Consider the following 27,352-nt stretch of genomic DNA (forward strand, 5'->3'; position numbering starts at 1 on the left):
GGATGGCATTTAATGATTTAATTTTAATGTAGGATCGTGGTACGGGTACGATCGGTCATCTGGGATAATATAATCTCGACGGATATGCAGAATTAATATAAAAGTACAAATGAATCCGCGACTTAAAAAATCTGTAACGGTCAATTGCACCGTCAAAATTAAGTATTCCAGTTAAGCATAACTTAAATACCATAGCAACGATTGTCTTAATAAAGGCCGAAACCCATTGGCAACACGCCACGCCACGCTACGCCACGCCACGCCATGTGGCATAGGTTCACGTGGGACAGTTTGTGTAGGTGTACATATTTGTAACACGCCACGTGATGACACGCTTGTCATGTTATTTAAAAAATTGGCAGTAGTAACTTTGAGTGCGATGGACTACACTAGCGCAAGCAGTTCGTTTAGTGAGAGTTCTTTAGAATAATGTGCTGCTGCTGCCATCGTTTTGAATCAGAAAAAAATTATCAAAGTCCTTGTGTGAGATCGAAGGGACTTCAGCGCATTTTTGTGTGGCAGATCAGTATTGTATTAGCCTCTTTTGACTCAACCATGAATAAAAGATCTTGTCGAAGGATACCACATTCCCTTTTACGGTACCCACTTCCGATGTCCCGTTCACCCGCAATTCGCGTTTGAAGATTTAACTCCACCATCAGTAAGATCGTGTTGGGGGCTACCACATTCCCTCTGACGGTACCCACTTCCGACGTCCCCGTTCACCCGCAATTCGCGTTTGAAGATGTGACTCCACCATCAGTAAGATCATGTCGGGGGCTTCCACATTCCCTTTGACGGTACCCACTTCCGACGTCCCGTTCACCCGCAATTGGCGTTTGAAGATTTTTTTCCACCATCAGTTAGATCTTGTCGGAGGCTACCACATTTCCTTTTTAGGTGCATACTTATATTACACCCACATTTTGGTGGATCTCGCTAAAAACCTTCCACAAGATAGTACTTAATTTTTGGGGGGCACTTCCCATTGCTCGAGCTTCTATTGGCGACACGAGAAAGAGAGACAGCCATTCGAGATTTATGAAACGTTAAAACGCGTGACAGAATTCGCAACGGAAAGTAAAAGGTGCCCGAAGTTGACTACCTCTCGAAGACGCGCGCGTGCGCCTTGCAAAAGGTCGTTAATTTCGCCCCTAGGACAAAAAACAAAAATCCGCCACGCAAGAGTTGTGCACGTTTACAACATCTTTCCGACGACACCAATTTGAAAAGAATCGGACCAAAACTGTAGTAGAAGATAGGAAAAAACTGAAAAACCTTCACGTTAGTATACTAAGCTCGAGGATGACGCCCAGATGTCGCCAACCCCACATCATGTAGCCCTGTCCCCAAGGTTTACAAATTACACGGCCTTGTAGATACACGTACACCCGTTGCCTTTCTACAAGAGTTCTTCTACGCGCCCACATTTGCTGCCAGCCAGCCGACCAGCCAGCCGGCCAGCAAGCCAGCCAGCCAGCCAGCCAAAGTGAGATTAAAAGCTACTTTTTACAAATAAATTTGCAAAAATGCGCTAAAAAGAAGATTCTGGGTGCACAACATATTAAATCCTTTAATACCAAAACCTAACTTTCCTTTTTTGATTACGATATTTAAAAACGTTCTACTCATTCGTGAAAGACATTGCATGCTTAATAAAATTGTAGGTGATGTTCTACTTGTTCGCCATCTATCGGCAACCTTCCCGCCAAATGCCCCTCTTAAAATAAATACGGAAACAGATTCCCGCGGGAGTGGAGAGGCGACCGGGGAACATTCACACGTACCAACACGCGTCGGTCACATCTGAGGGTTTTGAATCGTCACACGTGAGGTGGCGTGGCGTGGCGTGGCGTGGCATAGCGTGTGTCAAGTGTGTACGCGGTACATGTAAATAAATGGATGAATATACGCATACATTTTCGTCACATGGCGTGGCGTGGCGTAGCGTGGCGTGGCGTGTTGCCAATATTGTAATACTGAGGATCCTTCGATATTTCGTTGTATCGGTTTATTATATTAAATAAACTAAACAAATATAGAAAATGAGCCCCTGGGTATGGCTATAGCATGTGCAAAACCAAATTTTAAACCTGATGTTAGTTTTGCTTTTATTTAAAGTGTATATGTATGAAATTTCATTTAATTGCGTTTTATATGGCTAAAGCTATACGCATATTGAATTTCATGCAATTCGGTTCGTAACTCACGGAGATGTCAAAAGGGCCTTCCTTGTTTTTTGGGCTACATTGCCAATTCACGAACTCCGATCTAAAAATTTTATAAAGAATCCATCTACAAAATTTCATCGTAATCGGTCCATTCGTTATCGAGATATCGTGCTAATAGACGGACAGACGGATAGACACCGCAAAATTATAAACTCGCTAGGAGCTCGTTAATAAATATGAGCTGAGCGCAGATCTCTGATGTAATCCAACTCCCACAGGAAACATATCAGTCATTCCAACACTTGATCTTCTTCTGCTTCATTATACATGTCCTTCATCAGCCGCATATACTTTTCTGACATTCCCTTACCCCCATTCACCTCCACATTTCATCCCTAGGCACCGTGTTGTTGGCTTTCTCCAGATCTACAAGGAATAGGTGTAGTTTTTTTCCATTCTCAAGTAAGACTAAAATTGTCAAATTCTAAATCAGTCACCAACTGCAATCATGTAATTTATTCATTAGTTATGAATTTATTGCGCTTGGTCTCTACCAAAATCATAATATCACTCAACGAATAATTCAATGACGAGTTCAATGATATAGTACAAATATTATGCCAAAATATTTATCTGTTGTTTATGCAACACACATACCATAGTGACCGCGAAAAATGGGTGGCTCGAAAATGGTCTGGTTATACTCTATGGTCTGGTCAAGGTGGATTTCCACCTTGCGTCTGGTCTTGAATTTAATGTAGCCCCGTGGTATAAAAATTCGTTTCCATTGCAATACCCGACTACCTTCACGAGGGCACCCAGTAGGTTTTAAAATTCCGAATTTAATGTACCTACCAACAATAATTTGCATTGTAATCTCAGAAAATAATGAATGTATGAGCAAAATGAAAAATAGAATAACAATTATTGAATCAAGTTCCCTTTAATGGCATATATTTAAAGGAAGATTGTATACAGTTTTTTTGGACTCAATTCTATATATTGTGGAGGTTTTTAACTATCAAACACTTTCAGAAGCTGGAAGTTGGGGTCCAGCAAGGGTTTTCACGTGAAATATATCCTCGCTATTGTCTTTTGTGCTTTACTTTATATCATTTCGTAAAATAGCGACTTAGAAGAGGATCTACTTTGTAAATTCCAGTATGAGCATTGGTACACTGATATACAGGGTATCCCAACAAAAATTTGCACCCTTCCGTTTCCGGGAAATTAACAAAAAAAGTACTGGGTCAAGACTCATATCGCTTTAGTTGACCAAAGATAAAATTACTGCTTAATCATCAAATTTTCACTCTCATTATTGAAAATGATCTTGTTTGTCTTTCTCATACTCGAATTCTTTGAACTCTTTCCAGCACTCTCACTAATATGGTCATGATGTTTCGGAACCGGACCTTTCTACAACGGCAGAGGTACCTAAAGTGAAAACATCATTGAAATCTGAATAAGGTCATCTTTCGGAGATTTATTTGCAATCGTTCCCGTTCGCTCGTAAAGCTGGTGATTTTCATTAAGGAAACCACCAGAGATATTTTGAATAAAAAAATAAATAAAATTCATTGAAAGATCCATTAATCGTTTGGAGATTTATTCAAAATATCTCTGGTGCCCTTGTGAAGTTAAACGCGATTTTTAGGAATCGAATTCCTCAAAAACTCTGTAATTGAGCGCAAGCCTGTTGAGGACCCAGAACAAGAAAGGGACAATAAATAAAAAATAAAGTAAATGAAAACGAATTTGACATTTTCAGATACCTCAGTTATCTTCAAAGATTTTTCAAAAATTGCAAATGCGTTTTTTTAGTCACAAAATGAACTATGCACTCAATTAAGATTGTATCCCTAACCGTGATGGCGATCCCAATGGTGGGTCACGAATTAGAACCACCCTGTAAATCATAATGATTTAGTGTAGTGGTTCTTGAAATGGTACACAATGCAATACCTTAAAGTACGCTCTGCTACGTTTAAAAAAACCATCACTCACGCCGACATTCTTTCTGCTGTAAGGTGTGCGGCCTAACCGCCTGGTATGTCATCACACATCACATTTTAAATTGCACACCTGCACTAAACCTTTGAATATATATTCAAAGACTAAACCGAAGGCCCCTGTCGGTATTGCAACTGGCCATTCACGAACACACGCTTATTATTTGACTTTATATGAGGAACACCAAACCTTTGAATTCGAATATAACGACGGTCGCGACCACGATCACCGAAGTTTTATTGCACAAAATACAGTGTCATAAATCTATTTTACAAAATTGCAGAAAATATCGTATATCGTAAGGACTAAAGTCACCTTTAGTAAGGACTATCTTCAAAAATGTTATTTATCCATGGTCAAATACTTATTTATATATATGTACTATTTACAATTTTCCAACACGTACCTACCTACTTTTAGAAATCTTGAGCACCAAGACACAGACTCTTCAATTTGAAATGGGTTTTTGCATCTATCACCACATTTGCAATAGGAACAACAAGAAGAGCTATTTGTTAAGCAGTTACATGTAGTTTGGAACACTTTTTGTACGCACGCCCTTATTTTGAACCCAAAAATTATATGAAACTTTTTGTACAGCTCATTAAGACATATCTTTTTTTGTATTTACCATTGTACGAGTATGCTATGGTGCTTACTTTCTGAGAAAAGTGCAAATTAAAAAAATTATAAAATAAATAGTTGACCTTTCAGTTTAAAGTTTCTCAAAAACTACGAAACACAAAAAAAACTGTAATGAACTTTTTTGTAGAGTTTTTTATGGCATATTAGCTAGTGTATGCGAAAAAAAATTTTTTACAAACCGTTATGACCTTTTGAATCTTTTCGCACCCTCAAAAACCTTGAAGTTGGTAACGGACCGAAACTAAAATAGGACGTTAGCGATTTCCCATGCAAACCCATAGACATTCGAAATTTGATCAAAATCAGTTCAGTCGTTTTTGAGTTATCGTGTTCACAAAAAAAGAACCACATGGTGAAAAAATCGTATGGAATAGTGATTTTTCTACTACTACCTTAGAATGACGTCATACTTGCTTCATTTTGAACAACAGAATATCGCCTATTCTCTGCTAGTAAAGTGGAATAATTTCATTCTAGCTCTTGTGATGGAATGAGCACATGTGGCGACATCTAATACAGGACATCCTAAAGCACAATTCTTAAACTGTCAAAATTTTAATTACGCTTGCGCCAGATTTTGAATTTTAAGGGCCGGTAGCACGAAAATGAATAGCAGTGGCCAGTGAGGATTTAATGGAACTTTCAAATACTCCCCCCGGAAATCACCGCGGAAGCAGAACACGCAAAAAAATTTACTTCCTGACAAACCAAAAGTGTAGGAACATACATATAGCAAATTTTTGGAGTGGAGGATCAAGAAAAAAACCAACTCATTTTCAGAGAACCTAGTGCTAATTTACTTTAGCGAACTATCACAGGAAGTTAAAGCATTCACATTGTGGAAAACGTATTCCATGGTGCGGTCTACGATACTTTTGAACAATTAATGTAGATATAAGCAGCTATGCATGCTAAGTTGCAGGCCTTAAAAACGCATTCCAGCGGCTCAAAAAGTCAAAAATTCTATCAACGAGCAAAGTAAAAATGTTTATTCAAAAAGCCCCCTCGACAGTTTATATTTACTATAACATTACACATTCAAATCGTTACTCGTTACATCATATCTATTTTACATTTAAAGGATGCTCTTATAGTTGGCATTAGTGGTGCTTGTCGTAAGCACGAATCGTGTTCGTGGAACATAAAAATCGACCACATACAAGGCTTAGGTGGAACTGTAATTAGAATACCCAATACGAAAACTAACGTACAACGAAAGTTTACAATTACGGGGGACCCACGTTGGTATACCTACAACCAAACATCAAGTTGCATATTGCTACAATGAATTAATATACCTCACTGCACTATACAAAAAGAACATCCAGATCCAAACAAAACCTGTGTAGTCATCCAGTTGTGACGAGAGACACAGGGGTTTTCAATGCGGCCGGATCAAGAGGCACTATAGATATTCAACTATGGTATCAATGGTAGCAATGACCTGTATAATTTTGTGAATAAATTATGCTTGTAATGAAGTAGTTGATGATTCCAAATGCAATAACAAAACATGGTGGCAGCGTGCGGACTGTGAGTGTTTAAAGCTAGGCTGTTTTAGGAAGTTTTTTAACACGGAAGCAACCCACGTGGAGAGATTTTTTTTTCCCTGCCAAAATGCCAGACACCGAAGCGACAGGGGGTGTCGAAGTATCTGTAGGTCCGGCATCATCCGTTTATCAAATCCCAGCACCGGAGCTGTTTTCTTTCAAAGCCGAGGATTGGGAACAATGGCAGTCGCGTTTTTTGAGGTTTCGCAGTGCCTCTGGTCTGGAGCTGAAGTCCAGCAAAGACCAGGTAAACTCTCTCATTTATCTTATGGGCGCACAGGCCGAGTCAATATTTCAATCGTTCAAATTATCGGATGACGACGCATGCAAGTTCGATATCGTATTGGCCCGATTTAAAAATCACTTCGTACCAACTAAAAACATAATTTACGAACGGTACTTGTTTCACACGCGTTATCAAAAGGAGGGTGAGAGTGTGGACGATTTTGTAACAGCCTTGCATACTAGAGCACAAGACTGTAAATTTCCAGTGGCGTTTCGCGAAGAAGCTATTAGGGATCAGGTCGTAGTGGGTATTCGGGATAAAACTTTGTCTGAAAAGTTACAACTAGATGCGGCTTTAACGTTAGAAAAAGCGGTAAATACAGCTAGACAATCAGAGGTTGTTAAAAAGCAGCAAGAAGCATTTCGTAGTGCTGCGAGTTCCGTTGACCGTGTGTCGTCGCGTTCGAGCGGTCTTAAAAATACAAAATACCATCCTCCTCGCGAAAAAACTCAACAAAAGGACACAAATAAAGACAACTTGTGCTTTTGGTGCGGTCATACGCGTGAACATAAAAAGCAGGACTGCCCCGCGCGGACAGCAGTCTGTAGCAAGTGCAAAATTAAAGGACATTACGCGCGCGTGTGCAAATCTAAGTCAAAGACTGTCGGAGCTACTCAGTCGGTTGATGATGACGCGTTCGTTGGGGAAACGTCTTCGAATAAATTAGATTCATGGCATACTAATGTTAAAATTAGCGGAAAAATGGTAAACGTGAAAGTCGATACAGGTGCCGATGTAAGCGTCATGCCAGTTACCACTTACAAGTCAATGTTTGCTAATCATGAGTTGACACCAGCTGATAGACTCGTAGCTGGGCCTGGTGGAGAGAGATTAAATGTTTTTGGGATTTTTCAAGCCAGGGTTTCTGTGAGAAATGTTTCAGTCTCTGAAAGTTTTTATGTGGTTCAGGGAGCAACACGGATGTTACTAGGTCTTAACGCGTCTGAAAATCTGGGACTAGTTCGCCGTTTGTTTGAAGTCAAAGCTAGGGCGGTATCCTTCGATCCTCATCAAAGTTATCCTGATCTGTTCCAAGGGTTAGGAAATGTAAAGCACCTGTATTCGATCAAAATTAATAAGGATGCAGTCCCATTTGCCATAAGCGTCCCTAGGCGCGTCCCCTTACCCTTAAAAGGTGAACTCAAAAAGGAATTAGATGACATGTGTGCTAAAGGAGTCATTGAACCTATTAGTGAACCCACTGAGTGGTGTGCTCCACTTGTCATTGTACCCAGACGCTCAGGTCGCATGCGCCTCTGTGTAGACCTGTCTCAACTCAACAAAGCAGTAGAAAGGGAATACTTTCCAATTCCAGACGTGAATTTCACTCTTGGACAGTTAGAGGGAGCCAAAGTTTTTAGCAAACTTGATGCAAACAACGGCTTCTGGCAAATCCCGCTTTCTGAGGATAGCATGTCGCTGACAACCTTCATAACTCCATTCGGGAGGTTCAAATTCCGTCGACTACCTTTTGGTCTGTCTTCTGCTCCAGAGGTTTTTCAGAAAAGGATAAGTCAGGCATTGGAAGGTCTTGAAGGTGTCGTCTGTCACTTCGATGACGTCGTAATTTTTGGGAAAGACTCAGAGGAACATGACTCTCGCTTGGACGCTGTGTTAAAAAGGCTCAGGAAAACTGGGTGGACTTTAAATAAAAGCAAGTGTGAGTTTCGAAAGAACACCATTACGTTGCTTGGGCATGTTGTTTCCAAAGAAGGGGTTGTCCCAGATCCCTCGAAAGCTAAGGCAATTCTTGAGATGCCTGTACCTACAAACGTCACCGAGCTGAAAAGGTTTCTAGGCATGATTAATTTCTTAGGAAAGTTTGTGCCTAACCTGTCATCAATCGCACAACCACTTTACGAATTGTTACGTCATGACAAGGATTGGTATTGGGGCGAGGAGCAAGCGAAAGCACTGAAATCTGTGAAGCGAGCTATTGCTGAACCACCAGTTCTTGCTCTCTATGATAGCAACAAGGAGACCTTACTGTCAGTTGACTCATCATCACATGGACTTGGGGCCGTGCTGATGCAACGAGATCCAGGGGCAAGTTTCAAACCAGTAGCGTTCGCATCCCGTACGCTGAGTCAGAGTGAGAAACGTTATGCCCAGATTGAAAAGGAGGCCACTGCAATTGCGTGGGGCTGTGAAAAATTTTGTGATTACATAACCGGCAAATCCATCACTGTTGAAACGGATCATAAACCGCTAGTAGCGATCCTAGGTGAAAAAGACTTGGACAGTCTCACACCACGCCTTCAGCGCATAAAAATGCGGCTAATGAGGTATGCTTATGTGGTGAAGTATACTCCTGGGAAAGAATTGGTAATTGCAGATACCTTATCTAGAAGCCCGGTTGATACTGAAGATTCTCAGGAATTAGCAGAAGAAATTTTGGCGTATGTGCAATACATAATTTCTTCATTTCCGTCTACTGATGATAGGCTGTCAGAAATAGTGTTGGGTCAACACGAGGATCCGGTTTGTTGTGAACTTTCCAAGTACTGTTCTGAAGGATGGCCAGCACGTCATAGTATCTCTCAAGAGTGTGTCCCATACTGGCAGCACAGGAACAGAATTACTCTGCAGGAAGGACTTTTAATGAAGGATAGCAGGATCGTTATTCCTCAGTCATTACGTAAGGACATCTTAGACAAACTTCACAATGGGCATCAAGGCATCTCCAAGTGTCGTTCCTTGGCTAAACAATCTGTTTGGTGGCCCGGGTTATCAACTCAACTTGAAGAGCTGGTTAAGAATTGTGTGTCCTGTATCAATAAAGACCAACTAGATCCTGTGGAACCTTTAATTCCCTCCGAGCTCCCACAACGTCCATGGCAGGTTGTAGGAACAGACTTATTAAAACTGAGTGGACAGTGGTTTCTTATAGTTGCGGACTATTATTCGAGATTTTTCGAAATCGCGAAACTTAAGAACTTAACGTCGGAGTGCGTGATAACACATATGAAGTCAATATTCGCGCGGTACGGGGTGCCGGAAGTAGTTAGATCTGATAACGGGACACAGTTTTCGCAAACGACCCTGACTTCAGAATATCGTAAATTCGCGAAACGGTTCGGGTTCAACGTCATAACCTCCAGCCCAAATTTTGCGCAAAGTAACGGCTTTATTGAATCCCAAGTGAAAAACTTTAAAAATCACTTTAAGAAGAGCGAAGATCCATATTTGATGTTGCTGACATTACGCTCGACACCTTTAGAAAATGGCTACAGCCCGGCTGAATTACTTATGGGGCGGAAAATCAGAGGTGTTGTTCCGATTGCTCCAAGCCTGCTGACTCCATCTGTACCAGATCAAGAAAAGGTGTTTCAGAAAGAAAAACAGAAGAAACTATCAGAAAAGGAATGGTTTGATAGACGTCATAGGGCAAAAAGTCTCCCAGAGTTGTCAGTAGGCCAGAAAGTTTGGATCTCCGATCGTCGAGAAGAGGGGGAGGTGGAAAGCAAACACGAGTCCCCTCGCTCATACATGGTTAGAAGTCCGGGTGGGCTTTTCCGTAGGAATAGAAAATTCCTACACCGCCTTCCCTCATGCTCTAACAATGAAAATTCGCAGGCGCTCTTGGAGGAAGCTGAACATGACTCACCTCAACAGTCTAACAGTGAGCCTACAGATTCCACACCATGCGTCCTCGTAGAACCTCCGGCCCAGGAACCTGCTTCTGAAGTCCAACCCCTTCGCAGAAGCAATCGGGAAATCCATCCACCAGTACGTTTGGATCTTTAAGGGGGAGATGTGTAGTCATCCAGTTGTGACGAGAGACACAGGGGTTTTCAACGCTGCCGGATCAAGAGGCACTATTAGATATTCAACTATGGTATCAATGGTAGCAATGACCTGTATAGTTTTGTGAATAAATTATGCTTGTAATGAAGTAGTTGATGATTCCAAATGCAATAACAAAACAAAATCCAAATAAAAATAATTGAAAAATCAAGGTTATTGGTATGGAATTTAATAAGCTGTCATATAATATGATAATATTCCAGATGTCCCATATAAAAAAGTCGAATTTTTGATATTATCTGAAAAATGCGATGCTGTGGTGTTTTTTAAATTACAGAATTGGATTCAGAAGACAAAAATACACAATTCTGAACTCTTTCTAACTCTACAGCTAATGGCCGTTTGCAGTGCTTAGCTTAAGCGTAACTTAAAATCCATGGCAACGATTATTGAGACAATGGTTGCCATGCATTTTAAGCTACGCTTAAGCTAATCTCCGCTTAAATTTGTCGGTGCAAACGGGCATAAGACTGTTAGCAATAGTGGCGAAATAATTGGAAACAGAATGTATACTCAACATCTGTTTTTCTAGCAAAGCTCTAGCTTTCCATGGGTTGCGTAAAAAATATTTGATTTTTGCGAAAAAATTACATTGCACTATACTATTGTATGCGATCAAAAATGAGTTGCTGTCGAGTCACCTTTGGAATTTTTGTTTACATGGAAAATCGTACTTAACTTGAACTTCCAAAGGCGACTCGACAGCAACTCATTTTTGATCGCCCGTTACACGTTCCATATAAATTCTCTAATAGCTTTTGTTATTTATGCTTGTATAAGGAAATATCGCCTGATTAAATTGTAAGTGCGAACTTAACGAAATTGCATTGAATTCGTTTTCCATGGCACACTTAAAACGATCAGCAGTACATGGTGATTGTTCTAAGCATTTTGGGAGAGAATTTAGCAGCGGGGGGTTTGGGGGGGTATGGAATACCTCGCAGAAGACGGAGAGACCTTTTCCCAAAAACTAGGCACCAACGAAAGTGATAGGAGTAAAATAAATAGAATGATCAAGTTCTACTTAGCTAAGAGCACTCGCTCTGCTGACTGGAGGGTATTAGTTCATAAAATACAAAATCGAATGCAAAACTCGTGTTTGCATGGGAACAAAATATTTGGTGAAAATGTTCAAATGAATAGTTTTGACAAAAAAACTTGTGTTTTCCTAGGCTGATCATAGTTTGGCAACGCTTCTCGATACAACTTCTTTGAGGTAAAGGTTGAAAATTCAATGGACAAGAACTGAAGATAAATTTGTTACATGATTATATATCTCAGTCGTCATATGGTCCAACATCTTCACCCAGACCCAATGTGCGTGTCGTCCATGACCAAAATTTGATGCTACTTTATGTTAACCACGACGTGGAGAAAGTACTTGAACTCCAGGCAATCATGAACTTTTATTGTTTGTTGGTCAAAGTTATGGTTTTATTGACCAAGAACTTAAACTTGTATTTGTTGATCGTCATTTGCGATCAACTGCGAATTTATTATTTATTGCAAAAGTATGTGGAACGAGAAAAGATGAGTCACACATTACGCAAGAAGTTGTGTCATCTTTTATTCGAAGTGTATATCCTGTCGAGTTACGTTGATATATTTTTCCAGTAGACAATTTTAGATATCTCTACCACATAGTTTTGCTGGCAGAAATGCAGGGGAATTGGGAAACATGCGGCGGCGGATTATTGTCGCGTAAGCTATCACAATGTGGGAAAGTCGAGATTTACAACAAAAATGTGCGGTTTTATCATCTTTAAAAATGATCGATCACAGCTGTTGGTGAAAATCTACAAGTATCTAAAATTTAAGCTCGCTAATAAACATTCCGCCGCTGTAGGACAGATAGCATCCATCTATTTATAGGGGAACAGTTGGCATTTGTGCCAAACATACCTGAGTATGTCAGACGCGTTTATTCGGTACAAATAACAAAAAAAAGATACAATGGCTCATGCTGTAGGTATTAGTAGACGATGGGATTGTAATACTATGCGTCAGCAGGTGCCGAATTTGATCCACAAACCCTCGTAATTTTTGCTGGGGATCATTGATGAAACACAAACTGAAGCAAATCAAGACAAAGCTTTTTGGCGGTTTTGTTTCAATTTGTATGTTCGATTTTGAATTTCCTACAAGCCAATGTATAAGATGTACCTACTGGACAGAACGGTTCTTCAAATTTGCGCCGTTATTGACAACATGGGCAGGCGAAAAAAACAAGTCATTTCCTTTGCAAAAATAGGTACATGCCTTAAATTTTGACGCTTATTAGCGTCATAATGACGTTAGGAATTACAAGTTTCGTCCAAGTGCCTATTCATAGCTTAATTTTCGCATTTGTACGAGATAAATTTACATCGCTTGGAAAGGGCTCATTATTCCAATTGACAGGTTAAAATTCGCATTCTTTCTTTTTCAGAGTGTCAAAAGCTTTTCATAACAACTAATAAAAGCTTTGAAAGGGCGTCTGCCCTTGACTTAAGACTCGTATTGAATAATTTCGCGCGAACAAAACGAAGATACCGTAGACACCTGTTAAAAATATAAGCAAAACGGCTTTCGAATGGCAGGATCGTTAAAATAGAAAAGATTTTTTGGCCAAGCGACGTGCGGGCGCCGGCTTTAATCGTATAATTAATTTAGCCGTAAGGTCGGTAGGTATGAAAAATTTGTCGCGATGTCTCTAAGTGTAAATGTCTCCGTAATTTATCTGAACTTGAGAAAAACGCCACTCAGATTTCGACACAAAAAGGCGAAACACAAAAATAAGTAACCTTGGCAGCAACTTTTGTATTTAAATTTACATTTATTTTAAGCCTAAACGTGACTTATTCTTTACGTACCTGTGTTGCTCCTGTATTCTCCAATATAGCGCCTTGTCAAGTATCGAACGGTCAACGCTGAAAGAATAAGGAAATCATTAAATTAGCAACAATGTATACATTTGATCGCAGATTGTAAATCTCTTATTTATTACAAGGAAATTGAACTGTGAATATTACTAAATAACCAGAAGCGATTCTTCTCCAATAATTTGGTATTTTATATGTCCTCGGCGAGTAAATTAATTTTAAGTCGAAATTCTTTCGCTCACTTCCTGGACGTCTATAAAAAGTTATTCCGGAAACGTGCGCCACTAAATGTGTCAAAACAATAAAACGTACACAAGAGCTAAACTATTTTGTAAAAATTCGTAGCAAATTTGATTAATTTCCAAACGGAACTAACCTACATTTTATTGCGCTTAAATCGATGTAAAGAAGCCTAACGGTTCTATTATTGTCTAGACGCTTTTGTAATAATCGAGATTGGCATTGAATCAAATTCGCTAGGTACTCGAGGAGTACCTCAGGGATCTTCGATTTGCCACTACTCTCCGCGCGTGATGTAATTGTGCTGGTATGCAGGAGTTACTCTTAAATTTAGAATTAAAAGTTATCTATGATTAATTTAAATGGATTATCGTTGAAAACAAAATCCGTGTCATATAATTCAAATATTTTGAGCGAAGACAAAAATGCGGATGAAAGGCTTAAGATGAATCACGCCACAAGGAGATCCTTGAATTTGTGAAGATTAAGCCATTACCCACGGTGGAATTCCAAACTTTCATGTAGCGGAATGTGTTTTCGTTATGTGAAATCATAATTTTTCGGCAAGAATGCTAACATATGGTTTGATTGGCGGGCATTGTAAATATTTTCACGGAATTCTGAGTAAAATTTACAGTAAGTACAGTTCCAAGGACAATAACAAAAACAGTAGGCGAGTTTATGAATCGCTGTGGTTATTACACTTGCGATTTACTGTACTTCAAATAGCCAAAGGCCAGATATTCTTGTAATGAAAGTGAGAAACCTTACCTGATTTTCCAACATTCGATTTTCCAATGACTGCTATACGAACTTTTGGCATATTATTCTTGTCCTCCGTTTTCATTTTCTAAAACAAGTAGAAGTGATTTAGTGAAAAATGCGTGGAACTGTTTGAACTTGTGTAGTTTAGCGGAAAATACAAGAAATTGACTTCAGGAAGTAATTATCTTCTGTTTGCTTATAACGATTTGAAAAAGAGGAGGCTTTGAACGCTAATTAAACGGTTCATTCGTTTGTATCACTTGCACTTATTGCGTCCGATACTAACGACATAATAAAACTATTGCCCATACCATTTTTTTTTACTTTTACAAACTGAAACCCTTTCGGTTGGTTTGATTGGATAGCATTAATTCATTAAATATTCCCAAATGCAAAGTTCAGTTGAGTGGCTAGTTTCTAGGTTCATTTACATCTGTCAGAACAAATACCTTGGTATCTCGCAACTTAATGTTCCAAAGTTGGTATACTCTCAATGAATCGACGAATAATATAAATGATTTTTAAGTGAAACGACGCTATGTCGCCGACCGTCTCGAATTTGGAATTTCAACGGCGCCCGTTCACAGTCAAACAAAATTGAGACAAAAATAACTTAACTGGAATTTATGGAATAAAGACAATTATATGATTTACATATTGTACAAAGCGAAGGTAATGTGAATAATTTGTGGGTACAGTACAAATTCACTCGATAAAAGCTAGCAGATGGCTTACCGACAGAAACAATACCCGTATTGGTTTACACAGGATGTTTATTTTTGCTTGTTATAAAAACAGCCAAATTTTCATTTCCATTAAAATGTTTAAAATGAAAAATAGAGTTCGGTGTTTGCCACCCACTCGTTGATCTCGTGACATTTAAATGTGAAAATTAGTGACTTCGTAACTAGAAAATTGCGCACATGCCTGAGATACTTTAAATATTCATTTTGAACTTGACGTTCGCATCTGGTACAAAATGCCGTAGATTTCATTAAACAAACGAAAAAGAAGAAAAAAACAAAAGACAAAAACCGAAAGGGTTCGTTTACAAAAGGGAATTTGATACAACCACTAAGTAGGGCAACAGGTTATTGGTTATTGGAAAAACGTTATACTCTCGTGAAGAAATATGAGATATTTACCTCAGTACGTCCCTGACACTAATAAAGTAATCAATTTTGAACATTTATCGCACTAATTACCGAATGGGCGCGTAATTTGATTATAAATTCGACTTTACCTGAACGATGTCGATCATTGATGGGTGGATAACCAATTGTGAAAAAGAACCAAAATTAGTCTGACCGCACAAAATGAATCGTCGAACACAAATCACGATCGCACTTTGCGGAAAGCACCTGCGGCAACTACTGACTGCTTCTACCGATAAGAATAAACCTACTGAATGAAGCGGCGTCGCGACGCTCATGTATATATTACTTCCGTTGCTATGGGAACGGGTAGCGTCCCCACGACTGCAAGCACTTGGCATGTGCCGGGCGAATTCACTTCTTCAGTTTTTGCCTATGTCGAGTTGATCACACATCCCCTTGCAGTTTCAATTTCGCGGAAAACCAATTCGAATAGCTCAATGAGATTTAAATCCATTTATTGGCAAGAATTGAGCGACTTTAAAGGACGGAAGGAAATATACTCCGAAATAATAAAAACAAATATTTTTCCACAAAATCATGTTGGTGACGACTAGGCGAAGTTCCGAATGCATGAGAAGTAATCCTGCGCTCATCGCCCCCACATTTCATCAGTTTTAATTTAAAAAAAAAGTATCTTCTTAACCTTTCACCGTTCTGGATCAGTAATGGATAAATTATGCAAACCTACCTACTCCATGTTTTCATTGTGACTTTATTACAATTTTGAGTTTCGTAATGAGACGATGCGTGAATTTTGATTATGCAGGTATATTTAAAGATGCGTGGAACAAACAACTATAAATAGATCTATTTTATCAATAACTATTTTAATATCCTTCGGTGCGCTCCCCAATTAATATTCAACAAACAACAAATGTTTGAAGTGTTGTTATCTTACCGCTTCGCATTAGATTTAGTAATTGATATGAGGTTTTCCCCCATTATTTGGCATTTTTAATCACGGATAGTTGTTTTGCAAAGCTGTATCATTTTTGAACATGCAGGACTGTGGGGTTGGATGGCTCAGGTCTATAGTATATCATTTGGTAAACGAATGCCTATGCTAAACGTAGGTATGATGTTGGTATGGGTACAGAGATGATTTAATTAAGTTCACGTAAATAAGTTATAGAATCAAATTTGCGAAGCTGGAGTGTAGTCGCAATCTCTGTCAACTCACTTATCAGTGTACCATTAGCGTATACCGGCGTACCAATTTTCAGTCGGGGTTATTGATTCAATATTGCAGGTTAGTCGCAAACAAATCAAACTTAAAATTCCGCCATCCATATTAAACCAAAAGCGTTATCTCTAATTAGAATGTTGTAGGTACACATTCAAATAAAAGCAAAGGTCGATCACTTGATTTGTTTGATCTGACCACAGCCGTCTATAATTACAAGCCGTGCTGAGAATTATGGCAACACTGCATGGTAGGCCGATTTCCTAATTCAACTTGACAGATTTTGAGTGTATTTTATATGTGTTTTGGGTGTAATATTCCAATTTACCTGTTTTAACAGAGCGAAATTGCGACAATTTGTGTTACTCCCTACGGAATGAACAGAAATTATTATTCAGGTAAGTAAATATATCGATTTGTTGTCATAACCTCTATAGCAGGCTACTCCTTACTGGACCCTTTAGAAGCACTTTTATTTGTTCAAAATACCTGTAAGAAGCTCAAATATGACCTACACACTACCTGGTACGTAAGTACGGTAAGTGTTTATCGTGAGAAAATACAATTAGTTTGTATTTCAGATATTCTAGCACGGACATTTCAAATCGATTTTCTGAAGGAACCTTTCAACTTATTCCTAAGAGTTCATGGTACGAGAATTTGAAGTCTACGGGGCTCCCCTCTTTAAAAGCTTCGTACCTAGACCCACTGGGGTAGCGACTGGCTTAAAGTCTGCCATTCCGAATCACATCCTGGTCGTTGATATAACCTCGCCGAGGCACAGCGATTTACTGTCCTTTTACCGAAATTAAGTGCTCAAGCAAGTGCTTCAACTCGACCTCTTTCGACAGAAGTTCACCAATTTCGGAGATCTCGATGGAAAACGCATTATGATGCAGTTACCAATTAATAGCGTTCCGAATTTTAACGTCAAATAAAAATGTTATTATCTATTTTTGTAAATAAAAAAAATATATGTACAATTGTAAACTGCCTAAGTATCTTTCTTCTGTATTAAAACCACCAAGGCGAAATACAGGAGAGAGGAAAATGCAATTTTACAAGAGCAACAAGACGCCATTAAAACTTATATCGGCCCACCGATTGACTATCGGACAACGTTGCCAAACTTCTCAGCATGGCTTGTAATTATAGCCGGCTGTGATCTGACACTAGTTTGACAAATATCAATGCAGACGTTTAGATGGATGTCAGTTGCGGTTGCTAGGCAAAATTTCCAGTCTGGTAAAAATGTTCAGTCTGGTAAAATACGATTTACCAGACTCAAATCAGTCTGGTAAAGCGGCGATTACTAGATAGTATGAAATAAATGAAATTACTGTGTTGAAGGTAATTACTGAAATGCCGATCTAGTATCTATTCGTGAATAGGTATATACTCAAACGGTCGAAATGACTCCCCTAAAACCGAGATAAAATTGTACTTAATCTTATTTTCTAGGGATAGTGCGAAGGGGTAGAAGACGCAGGAACGAAATGAGCAAATAAAGAATTACAATAGTTACCAATAGTATGGTTTCTATTTCAGTTATAAACTAAAAATTCCTAAAAATAAGCGAATATCCTATATAGTGTGGGGGTTATAGGTTTCAACCTTGCATTTTGTGATAACTTTATGAAACTTTTAGAGGATATTCTAGACACCCTAAGGTTCAATTTCAGCTATGTTGCCACCCCCGCAACCCCGGACGGCACTTGCTATAGCGGGTTTCTTAAGTGCAAGGTAGCATTTCAATGCCCGCCCGTAAAATGGGTCAAAAATGTATATCCAGGGTTTGTTTTGTACTTTCTAGGAAGGTTGAAGGGAATTGTCAAATACCCAGGGAGAATTTATTTAGGGTATTTTACGTGGTTTACGCTTTTAACAGTGCGGGCAGTAAAATCGTGACGGAGACCTCTTTTGGCTGCTCTATTGAATACTGTATAGTTAACTATGCTCTAAAGTATTTATTAAAACTTTACAATACTGAAAGGAAAGTTAACGATAACTATGGCACTAAAATTATTGAACCCTATCTTGAGAACACTCCCCTCCGCAGTCACACAATTCGGTGCAGGGCATGTCGGACTTGGCACAGCTGCATATTTGTGTGCAACCTTTCTTAAGAGAGGCGGTAAGTAGGCGAATATATGAATTTACAATTGAATCCATATTCAACAAACAAACTTAATCTACATACATTCGCAGGACATGTATGGGGGCATTGCCTCCTGGCGCAACAGCAACTTCCGGATCCATGTGATTGGGGTTGGAGAAACTCGAGTGAAGATCAAGAATGGGAGCCTGTCTGGATTTTAAAACCTCCAGTTCTAGAAGCTTTTGTAATCTTAGTAAAATGTGGATGTAAGAAAGGTTGCACACAAAGATGCAGCTTTGTCAAGTCCGATGTGACCTGCACCGAATTGTGCGACTGCGGAGGCGAGTGTTCTCAAGATAGGGCTCAATAATTTTAGTGCCGTAGATATTGTTAACTTTCCTTTCAGCATTGTAATGTCTCAATAAATACTTTAAAGCATAGTATAATATTCAATAGAGCAGCCAAAAGAGGTCTCCGTCACGATTTTACTGTCCGCACTAGGGAATGCAATACCGGGATTGCGGGATCCCGACCAAGGGGGCTCTGTTAATGAAACTGATAACGGCGAATTATTTTTTAAATAATTGTTAAACTTTTTTCGTTAAAAATGTACTATGATCTTTGAGGCACTTTAGAAGACTTTTTGTGCTTTACAGGTAAGGTTTTTTTGAGTTCTAAGATAGGCCGAAGGTACTTTCTTGTTAAATATTGTGATAATTAGCGATTTATTTTAATACAGAAGTTAACCGCACAGAATTGCATATTTGCCAATTTATTTAAAGTTTGGCGAGATCCCGCAAATACCGGGACCCCGCGGGATTAACATCTAACAATCCCGCAAACACCGGGATTGAGATTTTGCTGCGGGATTGCATTCCCTAGTCCGCACTGTTAAAAGTGGCTTAAAAATAGGCAAACCACGTAAAATACCCTAAATAAATTCTCCCTGGGTATTTGACAATTCCCTTCAACCTTCGTAGATGTAAGAAAATACAAAACAAACCCTGGACATACATTTTATGGGCGGATATTGAAATGCTACCCTGCGCTTACGAAACCCGCTATACCAAGTGCCGTCCGGGGCTGCGGGGATGGCGGCATAGCTGAAATTGAACCTTAGGGTGTCTAGAACATCCTCTGAAAGTTTCATAGAGTTATCACTAAATGCAAGGTTGAAACCTATTTTGGCTCTTAACCCCTGCACTAATACACTGTGATGGACATGAGATTTACATTTTGTAATTTGGTAATGAGAAATTCAGAAATTAATTACTCGTTTAAATTGCTATTAATTATGTCGAAATTGTCATTCAGCGTTTGTGCACTTTTATATCCAAAGTCCAATGCACGTCTTTAACCGATAATAATTAGGTTAAGTTAAGATAGTAATTATTTGGCGTCCGCGATGTGCAAATGGGGAGTTAGTTTTCAGGAATTTAAACACATTTAAGAGCCTTCAAAAGTATATGTAAGGTCTTTGCAAAACTTGCAAGAGCACAAACACGTGGTTTCAATAACAGCTTTTCAGTTAAGAAATTGAAATTTCAGACTGTTTTATAGGAGTGGATCCGAGTCATGACCCATCATGATATATATTAATCATTTTTAACAAATCACATCCACTAAGAAGAACAATGTTCAGTGCATTATAATAATAATTATTATAACGTATTTATTATACCTAGAATAGTATATAATAATAATGTATAAGTATATCCGTGTTCATTACATATAAATGCATGCCTTCTATATGCACTTTCTCGATCCCTTCGTTCACCGTAAACTAGTTCTAGAACTTTCAAAATATTACCTTAAATCTTTACCACTTGAGCCAAGAAAACTCTGAACAATCGTATACCTTTAAGAACCCTTCATAGGTTTTAAGTCTTTATTGGTAGTAAAAAAATTAAGCATTTAAGAGTATTTTAGTGAGACAGAGATAATTACACTTGATTATTATACCACCCACCTTCTCTCAGGCTCAGACCTCCTAGATGCTAGTGTTAGGACCTTAGATTTTACATTGTGCCTTGAGGTATTTTAAGTTAAGGTCTCTTGCTAAAATTCATGCTGCTAGCCAAACAGCATTTTATGCAAAACATACTTTGGAAATTGAGTTTTCGTCTCTGACTCCTTGTCTCAGTATTGAAAAATCTGAATCTTGAAGGTATTGCGAAAAAGAAATTGACGGGGTAACTACTGATGGAAAAACTGCAAATACAGGTCGACTTTGGATTAGAATGAAACAATATTTCGGAAGGGATGTTTCTATGCATTTGGTGCATAGCTTATAGATCTGAGTTTTTTCGTATTTAAAATCTTCACTAATAGAAGTAAGGCGACAGCAACATATCGAATTTACGATCTACGAACTGATGAAAGAAGAAAATCTGTTACGAAGATTTGTGTAACATTTGGTTAATTTATCAACAGCTGAAAAAACTGTCAGTCACCTGGTGGATATAAAGAAGATTTTTCAATACAAAAATTCGAGCAAAGATAGGATGGTAATGAAACGGAGGAAGCTACACCTAACAAAAGGGTCAATAATTCGTTAGTATCAGTGAAGAGCAGCCAGTCTGCAGTGTGAAATGAAATTGTCTATCAAAAAGTTTTTTTTTAATTGACATTCCAAAGCCAAAGCGAGATTTTGGAAAAAATTAAAAAGTTCGTGAACTCCAGGACCTCGAGCGATATTAATCGCTACAGCAGAAGAGGAGGTCACAAACCTTTGGTGATGGTGGAGTTTGTTTCACCCTTCGCGAACCACATTGTGACTTTATTTGCAAGTGAAAATCTTCTTCCAATTTGAATGATGACACAACTAAATATTCTTCTTTTTCAAAGTGGCAGTATCTGCGACTGTTTCTTAAAAACTAGTTGAGGCTTTGATCCCACATAGCGCAGGACCAGAAAGCGCGGTTTCAGTCCACAATTTTCTAAAAAGCAGTAAACATTCGAATGTATATTGCCCTGAATGGTGTAGGCATATGATCCCAGGGCAGCACTGGCAAGGTTTCTGAAAAAATAAAGACCGCAAAGGAAAGCTTCCCGGCGGAATTCATAAAAGAATTCTTCGCGATTTCTTCAGTGGTATATCTTATGTTTATTTTTTCTGTGCTTATCAATTTGTTAACTAAAGAAGAATATCCCGAAACTACCCCCATTATGTTCCCTTTGTCTGAGGTTGGTCGCCCAGACAAAATTCCTTAAAATATGCTCTGGTGCATAGAAATGGCGACATAATTATAGAGTATGCAAAAATGTAGTTCAGGATCGTATAAAAACACCAAACACCTTGTAAAAAACGGTGAAACGCAACGGAAATGATATAAGAAAGATTTTGCCAGAATTAAAAGAAATTCTGGGGTACATTAAAGAAGTCAACTACAATCAACCCCCACGCCTCCCCGGCGGCCAAATGATTACAGATATTCGAATTCTACTTGTACTAGTGAGTTTACCTTTAAAATTCAGCTCCAGAGGCACTACTTCCTACCTCCTAAACTAAAGGGTGCTTCCATAAGAAAAGGTTTTAAAAATTCAAAAGAACTTTCTCACTTTGTTGAAATTATAAGTGCCTCAGTTTATGGTTGGTCTTGGCAAATATTTAAAATCACGGCGTTGAGCACAAGAAGGGTGTAAAGTAAGTCCATATTTACTTAGAAGTTGGCGAAGGTAAACCGTTGGACCGACATTATGAGTCCTTGAACCATTCATTCCCGACTGTATTTGAACAAAATGGCGTCAGTTTCCTACTCGAGTTTGGAGCTGTGGGTGGCCGAGCATCGGCGCCTTCGGAATTCGGATAATTTCATTGAAGAAGGGTTAAAGTCAGAAAGCTTCGTTGAGTTTTGAAACATTATGTCATATACACGAAACTTGAATAGAAGGAACAATTAATAAAAGGATGCATTATTCCCACAGAAGTACCTACTCTCCCCTACCACTCCGAACGCGAGCTTTTCCATTACTCACTAGGTACTATCGAAATCTTACTACAAAAGCTTCGAGTCCCCACAGGCCAAAACTTTCTTATAATTACGAGATATATTTCGAGGTAAATCTTAATTTCGGGGTATAACTCGAATAATGACATAATTGGAAATATGTAACATGAAGTAACCCTTAATTTCTAATTACAACAGGAGGGTACCATTCTGTATTATATCTCTGATTTGTAAATCAATATTATAGAAACTTATTTCACATGGTAAAATTTAAGTTAATTTTGTGTTCTCGAAGGAGTGCTTGTTATAAACTACTTAGCTTTTGAGCTATAACTCGAAAATCAGGTAACTCGAGTTATAAATGGAAATTATGCAAATATTACCTCAAAACAAAGATAAATACTACACTGTCTTTGCTCTAAATGTCTCCTCTGTACTCTTGTACCTTCCATCAAAGTAATGCGAACTAAAAGATACGTTTATGGAAAGCTGAATATGGTTACCTACACAATACACATGTCTAGGTATTAGTATTGCGTCTTTTACTTACACCGATACAGATAAGTCTATTGAATAGGGTAAATTGTAGACAAGCAAAAAGAATCATTGATTTGTATCATATCTGTCTGATATTAATTACAGACATTAAATTCCATATTATTACCTAATCTAAATTATTATCTACCGAGATATAAAGTAGGTACGTGAAATCCTCCTATTTACATAAATGAATAAAAGGATTCGACAACTGATAACATTTTACAATTCGAACCGCAACCGAGACATTATCTTCAATTAACTAGATTGTATTGTTTCAGCAAAAATTTCGCCAGCGGAAAGTTTGTACGGTTCAATGTAAATTACAACCGCAATAATTCAAATAACGGGCAATAACAATCCCAAATGTGATTGTGTAAGGGAGACCTCCTTTAAGATGATTTGTTGATCTTTTTACGAGGCAGAATTTGGCAATTCCTTCTGCCGGAAGTTGTATACACTTCCGGTACTCTAAAAAACGATATTAATGCGTAGACTTTATTGCTTATTGCAAGGGGCGTGTAGTATTTTTCTTTTAGATACAATTTTGTAGTAAAAACTTTTATTTGTCGTCCTAGAATCTCCAATATGGCTCTTAGTTAATGGTGTAAATCACCCAGTGTTGTATAAAAATGCGGACTCAAGAGTTATAAATGTCTCCATCGCACACAGTTTAGCACAGTAGTAAAATACAAGCCTTATTATTTAAATGGTCCATAAATTTTTTTATTCCTTGATCAGAAGCTAGCGTATTTTATCATTTAAGCACTTTTTAACCGAAAACCCTCCACCTTATATCCTTATTTTGTTCTTGTCTTTCCGAAAGCAACCCTATTCCTAGTCACTGCGTAACCAATTTCCTCTATTACAGTTAATAAATCAAATAAGCTTTACTACTACCGTTTTCATTATAAACTTAATCTTTTCGCCCTTCTCTGTTCGCTGTAATAATCCGCATTTACTATCTTACCGCGATGTTAATTTGTTCATGCAAATTCTGTATGCTATCGAAGCACGATGTTAACGTCCTGCAATCCCTTCTGATGGATTTTTAAGCATTACAAGTGAGCTTCCACCGATTAAACTAACGGTCAAAATTGGTGTTTCAAAGTATTAACATTAATCAATGTAAAATACACTGTATAAGCTTTTTCTTTAATGTATCTGTATCGCATATAGGTATAACACCACAGTATGACCTGCACACTCTACAGAGGCACTGTAGCTTGCAAGGGTTTCCTAAAATCTTAAGACGCACATCCTAAGACTAGGTAGGTATTCCAAATTTCAAAGACTGGCACAAAGTGCACGATTTTTATGAATGGTGTTAATTTAATTTGGTAAAATTGTCCGTGTGAATAGGTCTGTAGTTTTTAATTTTAAATAGGCGTTTTATAATAGGAAAACTTATGGGTAGCTTGTATTATTATACAAAATCTAGAAGTAAATAGGGAAGACGAAAGGTAGCAACTAAGTATGGGTTAAAAAGAATACTAATCTAGCAGAAATCTTGTTTATTAACCAGAAAAGTAGAAATCAAATTCAGAGAAATATAAGTTTCTATAGTGAAGAAGGGAAAGGATCCGTTTTTCCATTAAGAGCGTTTCGTGATAAAACAAATTTCATCTCATACTAGACGGAAATTAATTAATCAATTCAGATTGGAAGTAGGAAGTTTGATATCGGAAAAATTAAAAAGGGGCCTTCAACCCCTTTATTATGTAAAGCAATGAAAGTTTTTTACCGTCGAAAAAGCAGTGAACCTTAAACACCAAAAAAATTGGTGTAAATTTAAGCGCTACTAATGATTACTTTTTAGGGGTTTAAAAAGAACAGAAGTTTGCGTACCGCGATAACTTTAACTTTTAAACGTTATGAAATCTATTGTAAGTACGTATAGTTTGAATTGAATAGAATTAATTTTATCATCGCACCATATAGAACTTAGTGATCATAAAATCGAGTCGTACCGTTTCTCATTTATTTGGCAAAGATTTATATGAAACCCTTTAGCTGAAAGCTTTATTTTAAAGTGAATGGCAAGGGCAACGAACTACGTACTTCATTAATTCCCACCATTTAAGCTGCGATAACGTTTATCCCCCTTTAAAATCAGATCATCCGTATTCATTTGAATCTTGTTTCGTGCTGCGTCCGTGCGTAGAAACTAGGTATTTACTGGATGCTGTTGTTGCTTCCGGGAATTAAGCAATTGAAAGTGAAAGCTTTGGATGCTGAAGTAAATGTCAAGTCACGAATCCGACGATTCCTTATCTCATTGGTAAAAATCGCTTGACCTCAACTCCTCTTCATTAGTTAATTCCCCAATGGCGAGATGTAATCCTGGTACTGTACGAATTGTCACATTTCCATTAATTCGAAACGAAGAAATTTATGTTGCATTGAAAAGAGTTGACACTACCGAACATAGTTTTTCAAGACATCTCGCCCTGTCCGCCGCATTTATTATTAATACCTCCGGTATTAAATATTTTTCATGATAATTTAGTATAAGCAAAAACGATTAAGCCTTAAAAGAAACGAGTTTGTAGAAAAAAAATGTAAAAAGTAGGTTAACAGTCGTAACGTAAAATGGCAATGAATCTAAATTCATTTATACCTAGCTACAAACTCAAACTTTTTTATGCAGATCGTTGCAAAGTTCATTTTAACAGTAAATTTTGAACCTATGGAAGAAGTTTTAAGTTGTAACATTTTGATTTTGTCATGTTTATGGTTTCATTTGTTTGATGGTCACTGTTGTTTTCAATTATTCAGTTCGTGGTGAATTGCTATTGGTGGATCCTTAAGGAGAATGTGAATGCGCATGTTAAATTATCCTTTCTTTTTCGTTTCCTTGCAAACACCCTTGGATGGTCGACACGTGAAGCATAGTTGTATGTAATAATAAATTCGATGTCGGTGTAATTGCAAAGTTTTTAAGTCTTATTATGTTCGGGCGATTAACCGGATGTTGTGGATTTGCCGAAGTGGTTTGGGTCGAAGTTAAACACTAATTTTTCCATTCATTTTTACCAACATTAACGATGACTCACAAGTCCGTAATTTTATGTCAGCTACTCCTTTTACAAAAACCGTCATTAAGGTAAGATTCCCTCTTGCTACCTCCGACACACTGGAACAAACGATTTCCGAAAACCATTAAAGGACAACAGGCTAGAGAATTTAAATACGTAAAATGATAATATGATAGCTTTAAAGTTAAAATTACGACTCCACATAGATCAGATTTTCCAAACTTTTGAAATTACCAAGCCTATACTTCGACCACCCTGTACGCTCTCTGCTACCAACTCATAACCATGCGCACCCCTAAATATATCCAAAATATCAACTAAATTCGAAAAAATTACATCCAAATTAAAAAGCTACCATTTGAAATTCGATAAGATTACAAATGTATGTTAGATGCTCATTGAGAAGATTAGTATTGTTTTAATATACATTAAGAGTCGATTTCTTAGCGTACTATTAAGTGTATATGACAAAAAATTAATAAAAGACCTGAACGCCGTGTTACATCCAGAAGGTACGTTTAGATTGGTCAGTGTTCCTGTTCAATAAAGATCAAAGAGAAAAGTATCGACAAACTACAATTTATCTTCTAAGGATCTATACGTAAATAAAAACACAGCAACTGTAATGATTATTATCAAGTGTTAATAAGTGGTCGAAGAGGTTCTTCCTAACATAAACCGTTCGAAGGAACAATTAGATTTCCTCACATTATTCGGTTGTGTAATGTTGCTGCATTGCACCATATGTACCTATTACTACACCACCTTTCGTTTACATGTATGATTTTTTAATTTTTCAGGTACGAATTTAGCTTGTTTTGGTTCAAAAACGCCAATTTGTCAATAAGGAAACGCGTAAATTACGAACGTTACAGAAGAAGTCGGTTTGATAACTATAAAGGATACCTAAACTAGACAAGAGACCTAGGACCAGAGCTGGGCAGTAAACGATTTTGTAAATACTTTATAGAATCCAAATCCTTTAAAGTATTCAAATCCTAAGTATTCAAATACTTTGTAATTAAATACTTTTATGGAAGCAGTATATGTA

General features: G+C 37.9%; 2 protein-coding genes across 2 annotated transcripts; one reads left to right on the top strand and one right to left on the bottom strand.

Annotated features, from left to right (window-relative positions):
- The first annotated feature begins 6,199 nt into the window (after positions 1-6,199).
- Positions 6,200-10,412, top strand: LOC116170600 (uncharacterized protein K02A2.6-like). The gene has a single exon (XM_031487104.1). The coding sequence runs from the start codon at positions 6,447-6,449 to the stop codon at positions 10,410-10,412; it is 3,966 nt and encodes a 1,321-aa protein (XP_031342964.1). The 5' UTR covers positions 6,200-6,446.
- A 2,881-nt stretch (positions 10,413-13,293) lies between these two features.
- Positions 13,294-15,782, bottom strand: LOC116171702. Its single transcript, XM_031488674.1, has 3 exons — positions 15,582-15,782; positions 14,345-14,423; positions 13,294-13,381 (listed from the first exon to the last, which is right to left on the bottom strand). The coding sequence occupies exons 1-3, from the start codon at positions 15,768-15,770 to the stop codon at positions 13,317-13,319; spliced, it is 333 nt and encodes a 110-aa protein (XP_031344534.1). The 5' UTR covers positions 15,771-15,782; the 3' UTR covers positions 13,294-13,316.
- Between the last annotated feature and the right edge of the window lie 11,570 nt (positions 15,783-27,352).

Source organism: Photinus pyralis, unplaced genomic scaffold (assembly GCF_008802855.1).
Source record: "Photinus pyralis isolate 1611_PpyrPB1 unplaced genomic scaffold, Ppyr1.3 Ppyr1.4_LG5, whole genome shotgun sequence".
NCBI lineage: Eukaryota > Metazoa > Arthropoda > Insecta > Coleoptera > Lampyridae > Photinus > Photinus pyralis.